The sequence below is a fragment of the Mastigoproctus giganteus genome, chromosome 6, assembly GCF_048544385.1.
Source record: "Mastigoproctus giganteus isolate SK-2022 chromosome 6, ASM4854438v1, whole genome shotgun sequence".
In the NCBI taxonomy this organism is placed as follows: domain Eukaryota; kingdom Metazoa; phylum Arthropoda; class Arachnida; order Uropygi; family Thelyphonidae; genus Mastigoproctus; species Mastigoproctus giganteus.
In genome coordinates this window covers 62,471,971-62,490,060 of record NC_143580.1, presented here as the reverse complement: position 1 = coordinate 62,490,060, position 18,090 = coordinate 62,471,971, and the positions used below count along the sequence as shown (strand labels likewise).

At 34.5% G+C, this 18,090-nt stretch overlaps 1 protein-coding gene across 2 annotated transcripts in view; it reads left to right on the top strand.

Moving 5' to 3' along the window:
* The window catches only part of hyd (E3 ubiquitin-protein ligase hyd), a 670,489-nt gene extending 661,352 nt beyond the window's left edge, over positions 1-9,137 (top strand). For both annotated transcript variants that reach the window (XM_090375987.1, XM_090375986.1), the window contains exons 47-48: positions 70-155; positions 8,493-9,137. In XM_090375987.1, coding sequence (XP_090232113.1) covers positions 70-155; positions 8,493-8,705 — 299 coding nt within the window. In that variant the 3' untranslated portion in view covers positions 8,706-9,137. The remainder of the gene's footprint in view (positions 1-69; positions 156-8,492) is intronic.
* Positions 9,138-18,090: the final 8,953 nt, after the last annotated feature.

The following is an 18,090-nucleotide window of genomic DNA, read 5'->3' as shown; positions in this document are numbered from 1 at the left end:
GTTGATTTAGTTAATGTATGAATAAATATACTAGATAACTTTAGTAATTGAAGCCTTTGTACTTTACAGGTGATGGAGGAGATAAATTGATTCGTTTTAAGCGTTGGTTTTGGTCCATTGTTGAAAGGATGTCAAATCATGAAAAACAAGATTTGGTGAGCTTTTTTTAGTAGTTCAGAGTGTGGGTCTTGAAGATTAAAAACTGACAGTGTAAATACAGAAATGTTTTGAGAACTACTTAATAGTTAAAGCAGATCTATAAACAAATTAATAAAATATGCTTACCTGCTAGAATGTGAAACACCCTGAAAATCAGGAGAAATTGGTTATTAGAATTGGAAGACTATTAGCCTTTTCTTGCATATTTTCTTTTCTTAGTTTCCTAGAATATACTGGATTGGATTCATATTGTAGAATTAATGTTTATACTGAATTACTGTAAACAAGACATCTTAGAAAATGTTCTCCAGAAATCCCTCAAAAACTGTGAATTATTTAGCATGTCAAAGTGATTTGTTTTTCACCATGCTTTCCTTCAGTTTTCTTCAGTCACACACCTATAGATGTCCTGATTGATGTAATGTCTCTCAACTTTCTTTTCAAGCATGGCAACCTGTTTTTCAGCACGCAATCAAAATATGCAACCATTGTGTATTTAGTTTAATTTGCCCTGAAAACTTCCAGTATACTTTTTGTCTCTTAATGAATTGTGACCCACCGGATAAGTGAATCATTTGTTATTGTTTGCTCTCCACAAACTTGCTTCACCAACATTCTTATGCCCTTCCTTATGGAAGGGTGGTGGGGGGGGGTCTTAACTTTTTGATGCAGTCACCTGTTTTCTAATGTTGCTTTGTTGCTTAGTTTAGTTTCAGAAATGTAGATGGAATGCATTATCAGAAAAATCAATTTTAAAATGACCTTTCTGTTTAATGCCACATTTGCTATTTACAAGTTGAAACTGAAGAAATCCCTATTTCAAATTTTTAAAATGCAACAAAAAATTGGAATAAATAAAGATTTAAAAAATCTGTTACATTTTGAGAGGCCTTCTCACCTTCCCTAGGAAATGAAATATAACAGCTCACAGCTTTGCAATGATTGTTAGGATAATTTGAAAGAAAAAGTACAGTATATCCTTCGGTATTGCTTTATTGAAAATATGATGTATTTTTGACATATTTGCCTTTCCACAACCAACAGTTCAGGGTTTTAAATGCATTTTAGTATGGATCATTCAAAAAGACTTAAAAATCAACTAACAGCAAACTTTGTTATAACAATATTGAATGGAGATATAATGAAAATATGTTAATGTTCTACGTATAGTATCATCATACAGTATGTTGCACTCTTTGATTTAAAATTTTCTGTTTTTCCCCGAGAATCATTCAAAATTATGGAGAATTCACATAACTGAAACTTGCGATACAGGTGCACATGTAATCCACTTTGTGTATACATTTGGGGGGGAAGGGGCAGGAAGAAATGGGAAAATACCAATCACTAACAATACAAAATGTGTTATTTCTCAACACAGATGCTGAGCAGCTTCAAATCACCACGTGTGAGAAGGAATGATAATGAATGTGCTTCGGAGAGAATAAAACATTACTTTGCTTATCTCGATGTATACAAGCTCTGTGTTTATTACATATAATTGTATGTACCTTCTAAAGAGAGATTATCCATATTTATTTGATGTTTAATAGTAATAGAGGCATGTGATGCAAGAAAGCAAGCATATGAGCTTATGTAGCATCAGCCAAAAAGAGAAAAAAAAAAAATTCCCAAAGTATCAACTTCCACGACAGATGGAAGTTTGTCCCAGCAATTACCCACCCACTAGCTAAAGCAGATTTACGCACATCTATTCTACAATTGTCTTTCCTCAATTTGAATTTATGCCCACTCGGGTGCAGAATCTGAGCAAGCAAAAGAATCCCATCAGAATTCTCAACGCATTCAAGGCCTTATACACTTCAATCAGATCACCTCGCAGGTGCCTAGTCTACAGCCGCTGCGATTTGCAGAACTTAATCCTCTCTTGGTAAGAGGATCCCGTCGTTCCCCTCACCAATCTTGTTGCCTTTCTCTGTACATGCTCAAGCAAATCTACATCCTTGCTAAAATGAGACCTCCAGACCTGTATGCAATACTCAAGGCATGGCCTGACCATTGCCCTATACAAAGGGTTAATCACCTCCTTTTCCCTGCTAGCAAAATTCCTGTATATCATTGACAATAATTGTAATACTTGTAATCCATGCAAAAAATGGGGTAACATTTCTCTCTTTTAGCACTAACTACTCTTGCTAATTATAGTTGCATAAGCTGGTTGTAAAGTGCTTGTAACCGGACCAGTTTGATGTTGCTTTAGAGTAGAGGGGGAGAGATAGAGAGAAGAGAAGAGAGAGAGAGAGAGTTCTTTGTGTGTCAGTACAGCTGTAAAAACGTACATTTGATAAAATTTATGAAATTGTACCTTGTTTGTGTACATAAATAAAGTCACTATTTAAGAAGGGAATGAAGAGGAAGCTGTTTGTTTTTCTTGTATTCAGTACAGCAGGCCTTCATTATAACATGGTTCGCTTTACGCTGATTCACTATAATGTTGTCACAAATCACTATAACGCTCTTTTACAGATTGCATTTTTGGCATATTTAACGAAATCTTTTCATTTGATGGAGTCAATAGCTTGAAAATGAATAGCAAAACACCATTAAAACGTTTCCCGCACACTGATTTAATTGCAGTACAGTGACTGGTTACGTAGTTCTGAGATCAACATTTTTAAAAATGATCAAGTATATTGCTTGTAATATTTGCGTTATATGCATTTATCCAAAGTCTGGTGATTACTTGGTACAGTGTTAGACATTGTGTGTAACAGACAGTTTACTCGAATATTGTATCATAATTAATGCAACCAATGCAGTTACATTTTCGAAGAGTTAATAATGGCGGATAAGAATGAAAAAGCAACAACATCTGGATGCAGTATTAAGACTACAAATGTAAGAAAAAGACTGAATTTGAAAATTAAATTAGACGTTTTGAAATTAATCGATTCTGGTCAATGACAAGTGGATATGTGCCATAATTTAGGACTGGCAAGTTTAACTGTAAGAACAATTATAAAAAATAAAGAATTAATTTTAGCAGCGGGAAAATCAGCTGTTCCACTGAAAGCAACTAGGGCTAAGCCGGCTATTAGGATTGAAATGAAGAGACTTTAACTAATTTTATTGAAGATAATATCCAATGCAGAATTCAGTTAAGTTAAATATTATAAAAGAGAGAGAGAGATTAGCCTATATGATGATCTGAAGAAAGCTCACCTAAAAAAATAAAAAATGTTGAACCATTTTAAAATTAGTAAGGGCTGGTCGAACAGATTTCAAATCCAGGAAGAAGCTGCAAGTAAAGATCAAGGAGCCAGAACTTGTTAAAATTATTGAAGAGGGGTATTATGTGTTACACTTCTCAACAAGTTTTTAACATAGGTGACGCAGGACTTTTTTTGGAAACGAATGCCTAAAAGAAGTTTCATATTGAAAGAATAAAAAACCAGCCAGGTTTCAAAGTGGCAAAGGATCAGTTGACTATATTGTTGGGTGGTAACGCTGCTAGGGATTTTAAATTGAAACCCCTTTTAGTTTACCAGGAATAGGGCCAAAGTACAACCCAAAATCGACACATTTTTCATTATTAAATTAATCAATTAAATTAAATCAATTTAGATCAATTAAATTCATGATTTTAATTGGAATTTTAATACTAAGTAGTTACCACATAATTATATACGTATGTAATGCAGAATATTTTATATGTACAAATATTTGAATATGAAATATTTTGACCGACATTTGTGCATCTCTTCACTACCGTTTATTATTGATTAGGAAATATCCTATGGCACCAACCGCAACTCACAAATACATATGTTACCTTATGGGAATGCGGCGCTCGCTTAGCGCGAATTCAATTAGCGCTGTTTTTCCGGAACAAATTATCAGTGTTAAGTGGGGGTCACCTGTAATACTTTGTCAAGCCAAATTAAAAGTCAAAAGTAATAATAATTTAATGAAATTTGAGTACATAGACTAATTAGGAGACCCCAGAACAGAGACCTGAGAAGCCCTTACATATGAGGAAGGCAATGAATCAAATTATTAATTATTATCCTTATATATGTGATGCTGCTAACACACAGCAAGTTAATTTCCCATTGGTGCTCACTGGAGAGAGTAACTAGTGTTGTTATGCCTACATGTCTGTCAAGTCATAGTTTACCGACAGTCATTTTTCCTTGTAATTTTATAGGCTGGTATACTAATTTGATAAATAACTTTTTGTTTTATTTACTGAAATCATTACTACATTTCATATAAAAAACTGAATTTTTATATGCCATCATAGCATGTCTTCCTACCAGATCTTCTGTAACCATGTTTCCCTCAATAACTCCTGTGACTTACTGTGCAGATTCCTGCAGTCAGAGCTAGAATTCCTTTTTTTTATTTACTTTACAACTGTGTTTAGTTGCATTTTTTGCAGTCTGTGTTGGCAATAGCAAAGTGATGTGTCAAATATTTCCTTGAGCCATTTTTATAAAATTTCTGAGCAGTAACTTTAATTTCAATCCATGTTTTACATGCAGAAGTTGTATGTGCTTCATTCATGACAGTGAAGCTGGTTCTTCATTCTTCCACACACATTTACCATACTCCTAGCATTGGTGTACACGCAAGTATACATGCACCTGTTCCTATTCTTAGCTACCCTAACACACCCCATGCGTTTACTTGTACCGCAATGACTCCCAGCAGTCCCTGAAATCCCCTGCATCTTGTTTTCCAGGCTGCTGCTCATTCCACTAGAAGCAGTGCAAGAATCACTTTCACCTCTGCCAGCGGCTACTGTTAATCTATTAGTCCGTGTGTCCTCCAAGCTAGCAGTTTTCCGACTCACCTAACAATGCCTCGATACCATCAGCAAATATTCTTGCACCCTTTCTATTTAAGTGTATCCCATCCCTGTAGAAGTAGTGTCTCCTGTTAACAAGCACAGACCAGGCTGAGAAAAATTCTACCCCTTGAGCCTTGCACAATCTCTCTGGGGCCGAATTGATCGACAAGACTCTCATCATATACTCCCTCCTATCGTGTCGGGGGGGGGGGGGCACCTCCGTAGCCAGGTGGGAAGGAGCAGCAGTTCTTAGCACACGCTTCTTGAATAGACCAGGGTTCGAGCCTGTCACCACCAAATACGGAGGATGCGGAAAGGTTAGGGAATGACCACCGCATATCCCGGAGCAATATGGCCTTAGTTGCTAATGCTCCTAAAAACCAAATAACATAACATAACATAACATCGTGTCTGGGCAGAATTGCAGACTCAAGTTCAACCCTAATTCATGGCTTTTTTTTTTTTTTTTTTTTCCCAACAGTGACCTGTACTTGTTAAGTAATTCCCCTGGTCTCCTACTCTTAATATCATTAGTGCCAACATGTACAACAATATCACCTTTTGTGCCCTTAAAAGATTATATCTGCTGTACAACGTCATCAACCTTTGCCCCTGGTCCGGTTTCACCTATCCATCATATGGGCATCCATCCTGTCCTTCAAGCTCTCATATAGGCCCATAACAACGCTGAGTCGTCACCTGATTTCCTCACACACAGTTTGGCCATGTTTCGTGGCAAATTTTTACTAACAATAAAAGAGGAAACCTAGCTTATAACTATCATTCCTTTATGCTGAGTATCTCCTTGGGCCATTGGGAAAAAATTTTTAAGCTGTACACGAGTCTGGTGTTTCAACATGAGGTAATTTTCACCCAAAGAGTTGGTTCCACCTTTCTGTAGCTGATATGACCACTTTGTCACAATGATGAAATTTGACTGACCAATGTCCCAAGAGGAAAAACATTAAAATAACCAACAAAGGAAAAATAACGTGATTTATTTGGTAATCGTGTGTTTTTGTTTTTTTTTAACTGCTGTATATTTTTGTACATAGTTGCATGTGATATTTTCCTTCCAAGCAGCTTCCATTGTTAACCTTTTCTGTAAATAGTAACATATATGCAGAAAAAGAAAGATTTATTACCACAAAACCAAGATAAAATTTCGCAGATATAATCAGACATATTTTTCTCGGCTGTACTCATACTGGACATTTTTGTCTGCTGCTATTCAAAAATGATGGCAGTCTGGTCACTGGCTGACAGAAGTCATAAACTTGATAGTTACGGAATTTACAGAAAATAATAGCGTAAAAAAAGCATTTCCCTCTTTTGCATAGGGTTGAACTATTATACAGCAAATAATATCCCCAAGACACAGATAAACACTGACACACACTCTTCCCCCCCTTTAGCAAAAGTTCATATAAACATAGGTCTGATTCTGCCTTGTTTCAAAGTTACAGCCACTTTTTTGTGTTCCATCAGGTCTTTCCACACTGTGAGTTAGCACTGTCTGTGGTGAAGGACCAGTTTCTTTTATTTCCAATCCATCAAGGACTAATACTTTTGCAAAATACAATAAAAATGAATTACTCTTAATTTCTGTACTTATCTCATCATGGACCGGCACCAGTCTGCGGACCACACTTTGAATAGCACTGTCATAAAGGACCTTGTTCATAGTTATGTAAACAAGATCCCATAGTATTCTTTGAGTAATTCCGGTTAGTTTTCCTGACAGGGGCACTGCCTTTGAAGCTTGTTATTAACATTTTGATAATGTGCGTTTGCTGTGATAATGGAGGCTTATTGAAATCGAGAGGTTGCAGATATGTATCTCATATGTGGAGTTGCTAGATGCAATGCAGCCTAGGCAAGACATCTATCTGTATGCTGAAAACTTCCCTAATCATTGTGTGCCAAATAAGACCTTTCAAAGTAGACGATCAGCACCAGACACCTGAAACTTTTGAGCGGGTGAGGAGGTCTATAACAAGGCATTTTCAGGCTTGTATTCCAGTGAGCAGTGGTCATTTTGAGCATTTCCTGTAAACATAAGCAGATAGTTACTGGAACACAAATGGCTGGAACTCAGAAACAAGGCGAAATCAAACTTATGTTTACGTGAATTTTTTAAAATTGTTTTTTGGCACTAAAGTGAATCCCACATGTTATGATACACCCTGTATATATATCAAAACTATGTGGCTAGTGGCTGCTTTGTTTGTTATTTGGTTTTTAGGAGCATTAGCAACTAAGGCTATATTGCTCCGGGGATATGTGGTGGTCATTCCCTGACCTTTCCACATCCTCCGTATTTGGTGGGTGTGCTACGCACTGCTGCTCCTGCCCACCTGGCTCCGGAGGCACCCCCTCTAATGGCTGCAAAAATAAAACTCTTGGCAATTGTCATCATGTGTGAAAATTTTATTGAATTTTTGCACAGCACAATTGTTATCTTCCCATACTGATTAAATTGATGCATTAACCATTTGTTCATGAATTTTTGCCAATGAAGCTAAAAGATTAATATTTTAAATGAGAATTGTGAAAATATTTTTGTCCCTTGAATTTCAAATTAACAAGGTTTTTTTGTAATGATGCGTTCAAATATATTTAGCAATTTATTCACTCTCCTAATTTTTAAAAAAGGGCATATAGTGGCAAAGGGAAGTATCTTGCAACAACCCCATAGTTTGTTAATTAAAAAAAAAAGAAGCAGCAGTAATCTGGGTTTCAAAGGCATTAGTGTTAATGGTTCATTCACCTTTTTCGGTTTTAAAACAAAGATAAGGAAAATAAGTCCCACCCACGCTTAATAAGCTGTAGGGCAAACATCCAAAAAGGAAAAGCAGTCCTAATTTTAAAATTGTCCTGAAATAATAGTTCATTCACTTTTTTCCTATTCTTGAAACAAGTCCATTGCATGCCCTATGACTTTTTTGTCTGACTATTGTAACTTTTACTGATTACAGGCAAAACCACTATGCTGTTATGGAGAACTGTACCTAAGGTGTATCTTAAAAAATTAAAAAAAAACACTTCAGTTGTGTTTTATGCATGATTATATATTCTGGTGTATAGGGGTCACAAAAAAGTATTCTGCTCTCGACACCAAAAGCGCTAAATCCAGTACTGAATGTGATTACATTAGTGCAAAAAATTATGAAATGCTTAAGTTGCAAATCCATATCTGTTGTAAAATTTATACTGAAGTTGCTTTTCCTTTTTTGCTATTTGGTTTTCAGACATGCTAACAAATGAGAAGCTAGTTAACGAGAGTTTGTGTTACAACTTATTCTTAAATTAAAAGTATAAAAAGTCTTTGTGATTATTTCTTTATCAAAGAAGTAATTCCATTTATTTTATTAATTTGATTAAATTATTTACTCAGTGAGATGTAATAATAGGTGTTATTTGCTTGAAAAAAGTATTCCAGTATATACATAGTTTTAATTATAATCTAAAATAATATCATTTTGTATTTCAAACTAATGAATATTGTGTTTTCTTAAAGGTATATTTTTGGTCTGGAAGTCCAGCTCTTCCTGCAAGTGAAGAAGGTTTCCAGCCTATGCCAACCATCACAATTCGTCCTGCAGATGACCAGCACTTGCCTACTGCCAATACTTGTATCTCTCGCCTCTACATTCCTTTATATTCCTCAAAGGCTATTCTTCGCACGAAACTGTTATTGGCTATTAAGGCAAAAAATTTTGGATTTGTCTAGTCTGCTATGGAATTTTTGCCTCTATACAGTTGCCACAAACTATTTATGGACTTTCTTTGACATCTTGACTGGGAAATGGATGGACTAGAAACCAAACCAAACTTGCTACGAGTTAGAGATAAGGGATACATAAGGATTTATTCTGTGGCAATGTTTTTAATGTCACTACAATGTGCGAAGTAACTCTTAGTTCCCTGTGGAGATTAAACTCTTGTATAATCACAGGTTACCAATTGATATTGACTGAAAATTGCGTTTTTATAGTAATATTTATATAATAATGTAAACAAGTTTCGTTTGTATTGTGAATGTCTTGTTAAAGTACTTTATTGTACAGTATGTGATGTAGAACTGGTATGTAGGGAGAAGTTCCCCCTCTAGGTTTAAACTGGTAGCAACATGTACTTCAGCCAGTTTGGTGCTGGAGTGTCAGTACCAGTGCTTTATGTATGTAGAATATAATAAATTTTGTATGTCACAATTTTTTGTGATGTCACGTGCTAAGTTCATTAGAAATGTTTAATAGTTCACAGAGTTTCATGAAACAAACTGGTTATTTGTGATACAGAAATAAATTATTGCTCAGTAATATTATATGATCATTGACTTTTCCTGATTGCTGAAATGCAATATTTTAGGTTTTAATGGAAAAAAAGAAAACAATGGTTTTGTTGTTATGAATTTTTTGTTATAATAAATTTAATCAAATATGAAGTTTTTTTGACTTAAAGAGGTAAAATAACTTAAGGTAAGCACATACAGTACATTTTATTACGAAACATATGGCTCTACTTATTTCATCCTTTCGTTCAAGTGTGCAGTAGAAAATTGGAAATAGTTCATGTATATTATGTAGTATTTTTTTTCTGGAAAGTAAAACAATAGCTATTTAATTGTATAAGCACATCTGCTAATTCATTTAACTTAATTGATAGAAATTTAGGAAAATTATTTTAAAGAAGTCTTTTGTATTTTGAAATTGGTTCTGTCGCATTGAAATTCTTTTATTCATTGAAGTTGGGGGTGGGGGGAGTGCATGTGTGCACATAAAAATACAAAGTGTTTTAATTAAAAGGTACTGAGACCTGTCTCACTGATTTTTAGGTGTGGGCTGTTTTCCTGTCCACAAGTCTTTTTTTATCATACTTGAGTTAAAATTTTTGAATTTAATGTTACAGTTAGATTAAGTATTATCATTTAGATTTTACAATTTCTGATTAGGCAAAATTTAAATTTTGCCTAATCAGAAATTGTGGGAAAGTTTTTCCTGTTCTCAATTTAGTCAAATAATGTTATCAGTATATATCTGGAATAAATTTAAACTGCTGTTATTTGACCTTAAAAAAAAATTAAAAAAAAGAGTAATATTAAATTCAAAAGTTTCAGCATAAGTATGGTAAAAAAAGATTCAGACAATTATCCTAAACCGTTGAGTGAGATAGACCCTAAATCCTTTTAATTGAAACACCCTATATATTTAGATAGTGGGTACTGTTGAGATAATCATTTATAGGTTGGATTAAGAAATCTTATAAGACTGATATAATTAAAGATATACTCTGTTTATAAACTATAAACAGAACTTGAACTTGTAGTTAAGCCCAATGTTCCACTTTGAAATTTGCATATCTGCTTACCTGCAGTGACAATTTAATCAGAGTTGTGTTTTGAGTTATTGCACTGTTCTCTAAGGATATCTTTATTTCATTTTAATGATAGCCAGTTGTGCAAAAAAAGCCTTTAAGAGAAACTTGGTCACTTATTTTTGTAAACTCATTTTTAAATGCATTTTTTAAATCTGGTACAATGCATTTTAAAACCTGTGACAACTGTTTGTGATACTTTACACCCTTTTTGACAATATTTTCAGTCATAGCTGTAAGTCCTGTACCAGCTTTCAAAAATTTTACAGTAACTGAACTTAGGTGGAATTTTAAAACTAAATATGAAGTAAACCACATTAACATATATCGTTCAATGTAGAATTTAATGCCAAACAGGGTTCCTTAGTCGTGTGTTGCATGGCTGTGCAGTGGTTTTGGATTAGGAAATCTTATACGAGTGATATAATTAAAGGTTTATTCCATGTATATAAACTACAAGCAGAATGTGAGCTTGGAGTTGAGCCCAAAGTTCTAAATGTGTGAACTGTGAATTTTTGAGTGAACAACAAATTCTGGAATGCAGTTGAGCTTCCAAGAACTCGTGAAGGTTTTTCATAGTTATTACTGGAATAGCAATTTTTATTTTATCCATTGGTAACCATATGTACAGAAAACTTGGAGGGCCACAGCACAAACAATTTAAAGAAATTATTTTTTGGGAAAAATGTACCTCCTAACCTTCACCAATAAGCAGTCACGTCTTACTATTGATGAAGAATGTGTGGGAAGTATGTATATACAGTGCTTTATTTGGGACAGTATGCAACGTTACGGTGTACCGGCACTTTTGCTAGCAGTGATGTGTGACGTTTGGATGCAGTACACTTCGAAATTTGTAATATGTAAATTTTTTTTAACATATTTACCCGTTGTTAAGATATTTTCTATATTAAACTTTATAACCATTTTTAGAATTCTAAATTACTCAGTTGGACCTCTGTTTAACCAACTCCTTTTATAGCGGAATTTTTTGAATTCCTGTTGGAAGTTACGTTGAGCAAAAAGAAAATTTCGTTGAGCAAAAAAAAAAAATTTCATATAAAGAACAGATTAGGACAGGCTTAACTTGGAGCGCACTGTTTGCATTTCTGGCCTTCAATGGAGAAGTCGTGCTGGTCAACAAAGCAGATCGGGGGGTATTCCTGATGCTGCCAATGGGCTTTGGTTAACCTACTGCAGTGATGTCCAACCTTTTCCCCCATGTCAGGTTAGCAACCTCTCACCCACTTCTTTTTTTTCCCGGCAATTTATTCTGGACTGAGCTGGGGGAATCCCCCCCATTTCGACCTTCATCTTACTCTAGTTTTCTTTTCCTCCCTGGGAAACTCATTCCCAGGGAGGAAACGAGTAGGGAAGGCCTTGCCTTCCTGCAGCTAGGATGAGTACCTGGAGGCGGAAGTGGGATGAAAATCTGTATGGATTAAACTTTTTTTTTTTTTTTTTTTACGTTAAAAGCGTTTTTACCAGCGTTTGGAAAAAAGCATTACGTTACCTAGAAATTGTCACGAAACCCGATGTGCATCGTATTTGTGTGCAGTGACGCAACAAGTACAGTGCGTGTGCCCAAGGAAACTCAATTGTATGCAACAAGTTGCAGTGACAAGTACAATTGAGCAGTGATGTGCTAAGTTATGTCAACAATGATTAATATGCAAGTGACTGCCAAAAGGTACAACCCAGCATTCAAGGGAATATCGTGAAAGAGAAAGGGAAGTTGGACAGAAATGTGAATCCAGATGAAATTCAACAAGAGTGTTATGCATGGGAGTTCTCAAACTGCACCCAAAAAAACTAGCTGAAATAAGGAATATCGTGAATGGAAGAAAAGGAAATTAGAAATTCAAACTATTCTGAATCATAACGAAATTCAACCACAGAATTCTACTATGCCTGATTCTTATTGGAAATCTAAAACTTCGGTAGAACGAATGAAGGAATATTGTGCATCAAAAATACGAAATTAGAAATGGCTAAAAATGAGATTTCTGAATACATTCCTATAGTGTCTACATGAGCTGACAGTGAGTTTGAAGAACGTGTGCAAAAACCCATTTGGATTTAGTTGTGATGTTTGTGATTGTTTATGGTTTCAATTAGATTTGAAACCATTTCCAACAACAACACATTATTATTATTATTAACCGTGTTGTGCAAGGAAATCTGAGTCTTATACAGCACCAGCCAAAAAAAAAATATCGAGCTATCCTGAGAGATGTAGAAGGGAATCACCAAGAAAGAGAAGAATGACGTCCAGCTCAGGACCCTGGGTATGCCAAGCCCATACTCACCAGATGTGAGCCCATGAATTACTTCAAAATGAATTTCCTTTACAAGAAGTAAATACTTTCATGACGTGTAACACATGTCATACTTCATTAAAAGAGGGACGGATACTATGGCCACGTCAAATGGATTTATATATCCAACGTATCCTACTCATTTGCCTCTACTGGATGTAACAAAGCGTTTGATATCATCACGATTATCCTTTATGCAAATTCGTTGTTTACGTTATGAACATGGACAATATGGGATCTTTGCACAAGTAAAAAATATACCAGTTAACGAAAAGACTGGTTGATCAATTACCTAGAGAATCAGATGACGATTATGCCATTAATATATATATAAAACGAAGACTCGTACATAAATCATATCTACAAGGATGTGTGCAGAAGGAAATAGTGACAATATCGTTACGGTATTTGATAAATTCACCTTCGTGTAAATTCTACGGCATAAAAGCGAGTGACGATGTTTTGGAGACAAATGATGATAGCGAACAGGAACATTCAGATGAAATTGTGAAACCTGTCAACAATGATGATAAACTTGTTAATTCAACAACAAACATTATGGTCTGAAGATAAATATTTATGTATAGTATCAGGTCAGAGATCGTCAACAAGTTTCATATTTGAAATACATGCAGAACTTTCTTTTCCAGCTATATAATTGGGACATGCACGAAAATTTAAAAATGGATTGAAAATTACCCCCTTTATGATGGCATAGAATGAAATTCGCAGATGTGATCGTCGTGTTGTAACTCCCCAAGGCGCCTCCGTAGCCAGGTGGGAAGGAGCAGCAGCGCGTAGCACATGCTTCTTGATTAGACCGGGGTTCGAGCCCGTCACCACCAAATACGGAGGATGCGGAAAGGTTAAGGAATGACCACCGCATATCCTGGAGCAATATGGCCTTAGTTGCCAATGCTCCTAAAAACCAAACAACAACAACATAACTCCCCAACAATTTCAATCTAGAATCGAATATGTACTGCAGAAAATTTGCAAATTGCATTTAAATCAATAGAATAACAGCTAACATGATTTGTTCTATATTGGAATCGAAAAAATTTATAAACAAGTCATTAGAGATTGCTCCAGAATTATGGCATTCACTATAATTTCATGAATTAGTACAAGTTGTTCGACTGTCTGATAGTACATTTTCTAAAATTCTTACAAAAATAGGCAACGGAGAAGCGTTATTAGCAGATGAACTTAAAATTATACAATCGAGATTTGTTACCAAAGAAGATGCTACCAGTTTATTATAGCAAGGGATTAGACTATTTTTAAGAAATAGTGATGTAAATATCTATAATACAAATGCTTTAGTTGCAGATGAAACCCATTAAGTGGTAGCACAAGATTTATACCATGGATATCATTCTGAAGAACAATTAGCAAATACACTTTTCGAAATAAAATTCATAAAATGCCAGTGACTGAAACTGCAGGACTTCCATACATTCTACCATTATTGAAAGGAAAACCGTACATGACTACTAAAAATATAGATGTCGATGGATTGGTAAACGGTGCAGTCGGTACTTTAGTATATTTCGAATTTGAGGACGACGAAACAGTTAAACGAGTTTGGATGAAATTTTCTGAGTCAAAAATAGGACATAATCTTCAATCTCGTTATAAACAATATGTAAAAGATAAACATTTACCTAGTCAATCCGTACCTATCATAAAATGATCAACTACGATTCCATTCAAGAACAATAGGAAAATAACACGTACACAATTTCCTTTAGTATGTGCTTGTACTTTGACTACATATAAATTTCAAGGAGGGACCTTCGACAAAGATGTATATAATTATGAGAAAGACCATCAACAGAAACTTGTATACGTGATGTTATCTCGAGTGACTACATTGCAAGGTTTATATATTACAAATCCCCACGACGTTTCACATTTCACCACGCCAAAGCTACTAGTAATATAGAATTGTGCTGAACTAGATCGTTTAAAAAATAAGCTACCGCCTCTACAGGATGAACTGCAAGATTTCGTACAAAGTGGTATATCTACACCGTCAATAAACGTACAAAGTTTACGAGCCCATGTTCGAGATATCGAAACGGACACAATCTTACAACAATCCAAAATATTGATATTAAGTGAAACGTGGTTGGATAATGATGAACATTATTACTTAAACCATTCCAATGTGTGACTCAATTTAAAAGGTCGGATGTTCGTAGTGGTGGTGTTGCGATATATCAACGTGAAGGTTCAACTATCATCAGTACACCACATAAATTGCACCCATTATCAACCCACTACAGGATGGAAGTCTCCTCAACAATTCAAGCTGAGGGAAATTGATCATAATCTGCCATGCTGGTCCAGTGCGGGTTGGCAAATCGACCGTATTTAGCAGTACAGTAGCACACACTCTTTGAGTAGACCCCGGTCTACTCAAAGAGTGTGTGCTACTGTACTCCCTCGCCTGACCACTCGACTACGGAGTACACTACATAAATTTTCACAACATAATAGCAAATGCAACAGCAGTATCAGATGAAACTGGAGACATTTGTGGATCTTTGTGCAAATTCAATAGTGAATCTATTGTCATTGTTGCCATATACATTACTCCAGGGATGTCGTTAGATATAATTCAAAAATTCATAAACAAGAATTTGATGACGTATTCCATTGAGGGTGCAAATTTATTGGAAGAGCCACTGGATCACATACCTCTAGTTCTCGATTGTGATTTCAATCTAGAATTAAATTCTGAGGCTGGAAAGAAGTTTTCTAAATTTTGTAAATTTATGAAAGATATCTTCGATTCAGATATTAAGTCAAATACTTTAGTAAATACTTAATGGAACTACAATCGATGGAGTATTCACTCAGGAATTAAAATCATTTGAGTATCAAAATTATATATCTTATTTCAGTTACCATGCCCCAATAATTTTAGTGTTATTATAATATATTTTATGCGAATTATTTCATTGTACACTAGTACAACGAAAAATTCCATTCATTGTACTGAGGCGCCTTCGTAGCCTGGTGGGAAGGAGCAGCAGTGCGTAGCACACGCTTCTTGATTAGACCGGGGTTCGAGCCCGTCACCACCAAATACGGAGGATGCGGAAAGGTCTAAGTGATGACCACCGCATATTCACGGAGCAATATGGCCTTAGTTGCTAATGCTCCTAAAAACCAAATAACAAACAATCATTGTACTGAAATTATTTTTTCAATAAAAATAATTAATTATTTTTTCAATAAAAAATAATTACAGCAATACTTTTTTTATTTATTTTATTGTACCAGTTTCATAATGTTTTATTTTACTGTACCGGCCTTACCTTGACAGAGTGTAAAACCTGAACAGAGCAATGAGGCGGAAATTATCTTCCGTTCTAGGAGCCACACATACAAATACAAAATACAAATACAATTTTCCCTATAGGGGCCATATTCAAAAAAACTTAAAGTTAGATTTCTTTCGCGGGCCGCACTGAGTGAGTCGAAAAAAAAATAGTGTTCCTTTTTCCATATCTTGTTACTTGTAAAAGAAAAATTGAAAATACTCTGAAATTTTATTAAGTACAATACACAATTACATTTACTGAACAAAACATTTAATGAGAAAATTTGATAATTTGTTGGACACCACTGTGAATCAACTGTAAGCTCCCTTTTCGAGAATTAGGAAGTAGTGATTTTCTTTTACGCCGACGAATAATCATCTGTTGTTTCGCGGAAGTGTGTTTTTTTTTTTTTTTTTCCATAAATTTTCCCTATCTCTGTTTACATGGTCACAGTTCCTGAATATCCGAATGACACCAACATTTTGCAGTACAATAGTACAACTTAGTTTCAAAAAAAGGAAGAAAAAAAAAATTCAAATTTAACAACTAGTTCAAAGAACTAGTGACAATGTCGATGACGAGAGAAGGAAAATATAAACAACAAAGGTATTAAACTTTCTAAACAAATGTTGGCATTTGGTGAAAATGAAGTTAGAAAATTGCCAATTAGGTTACAGTTAAATGAAAGAAATACAATTCGTGAGTTTCGGGGGTACCTAATTGATAACACAGTTTCGGAAGAATTGAACCATTTGATGAACGCTCTGAGTACGATACCAATTTCATGGAGTGAAAGTGAACGAGGATTTTCACAAATGAATCTGACTGTCAGCACAACCAGAACTTCGTTGATGACAAAAAAAATTTCTTCGCTACTATTTCTTAAAATTGTAGACCCTCCGATGACACAAACAGTAAGCAGTAGGCATAATGTGTCGGATGAGAACTTAATAAAGATTTGGAATATTCTACAAAAACTTTATTATGCAATTATTATTACTTATTTTACTCACATTTTACTTATTTTTTTACACCCTTTACTTATTTTTTTATATACTTAAATAATAAATTTATGCTTAATAGACTGTGTTAATATACTTAATTTGTTGTTCTTATTCCAAAAACAATACTACTAAAGTAACAATATCAGGAGAAAAAAAATTTAAGAGTACTTTACATATCCTTTTAATTTTCAGTTTTTCCTGATAGCAAAGAATGAGTACCAGAGCCTATTTTATTAGAAAAAAAGCACTGCATATATACAACTTAATTTTTAAATGTCACTCTCTAGTTTATAAAATTTATCAAAGCTGTCGAGAATGCTTTTCATAAAGCTAACTTTATATTTGTAAAATCTATTTTAATCTAATAGTTATAATTATCTTTTATCAAATTGTCTATTTTCCATATGTAAAATCACATAATAATAATTAATTATTTTTGTATGGTAGCAAGACACACAAAGCTATATTCATTCCATGCCCACGGGAGAAAAAAAATTAGAGGAAACTATATCCTACTCATACCTACTGTTGTACAGCTACAATTTTGTGCGGTGAGGAGCCATTGTGCAAGACATTGAGATGTTGTTGGACCGACAAGAAGGCCACAGCATCTTCTTCGTGAACGTTTTACGATTTCTGTACATTTGTTCTTTTATCCTTAACCTTATATTTCAGGAAATTGCTGCTTTCCATATCAGAATTATTTTGAATAACTATTTTGAATGTTATTTCTTTTGTCATATCTGCGACACATTACTGTCCTTGTAAAAAAGTCTGTCGAAAAGAGAGTGTCTTATGTTTGTTTCAGAAGTACACCGATAATGTTTTTATAATAAACTAAGGACGGGGAACAACTTTCCCATTGAGAAAAAAGCAGTTAATTATGAAATTTTTAAATTTAGAACTCATAAAATCTAAATGATAATACTTAGTCCAATTTTAACATACAATTCTAAAATTTCAAAACAAATATGACAAAAAAAAAAAAAAAAAAAAAAGTCCAGACGACGAATAGCCCACACCTAAAAATAAGAGAGATAAAACCCGGTGAGTTTCAATTTAAGCACCCTGTAAACTATTATATG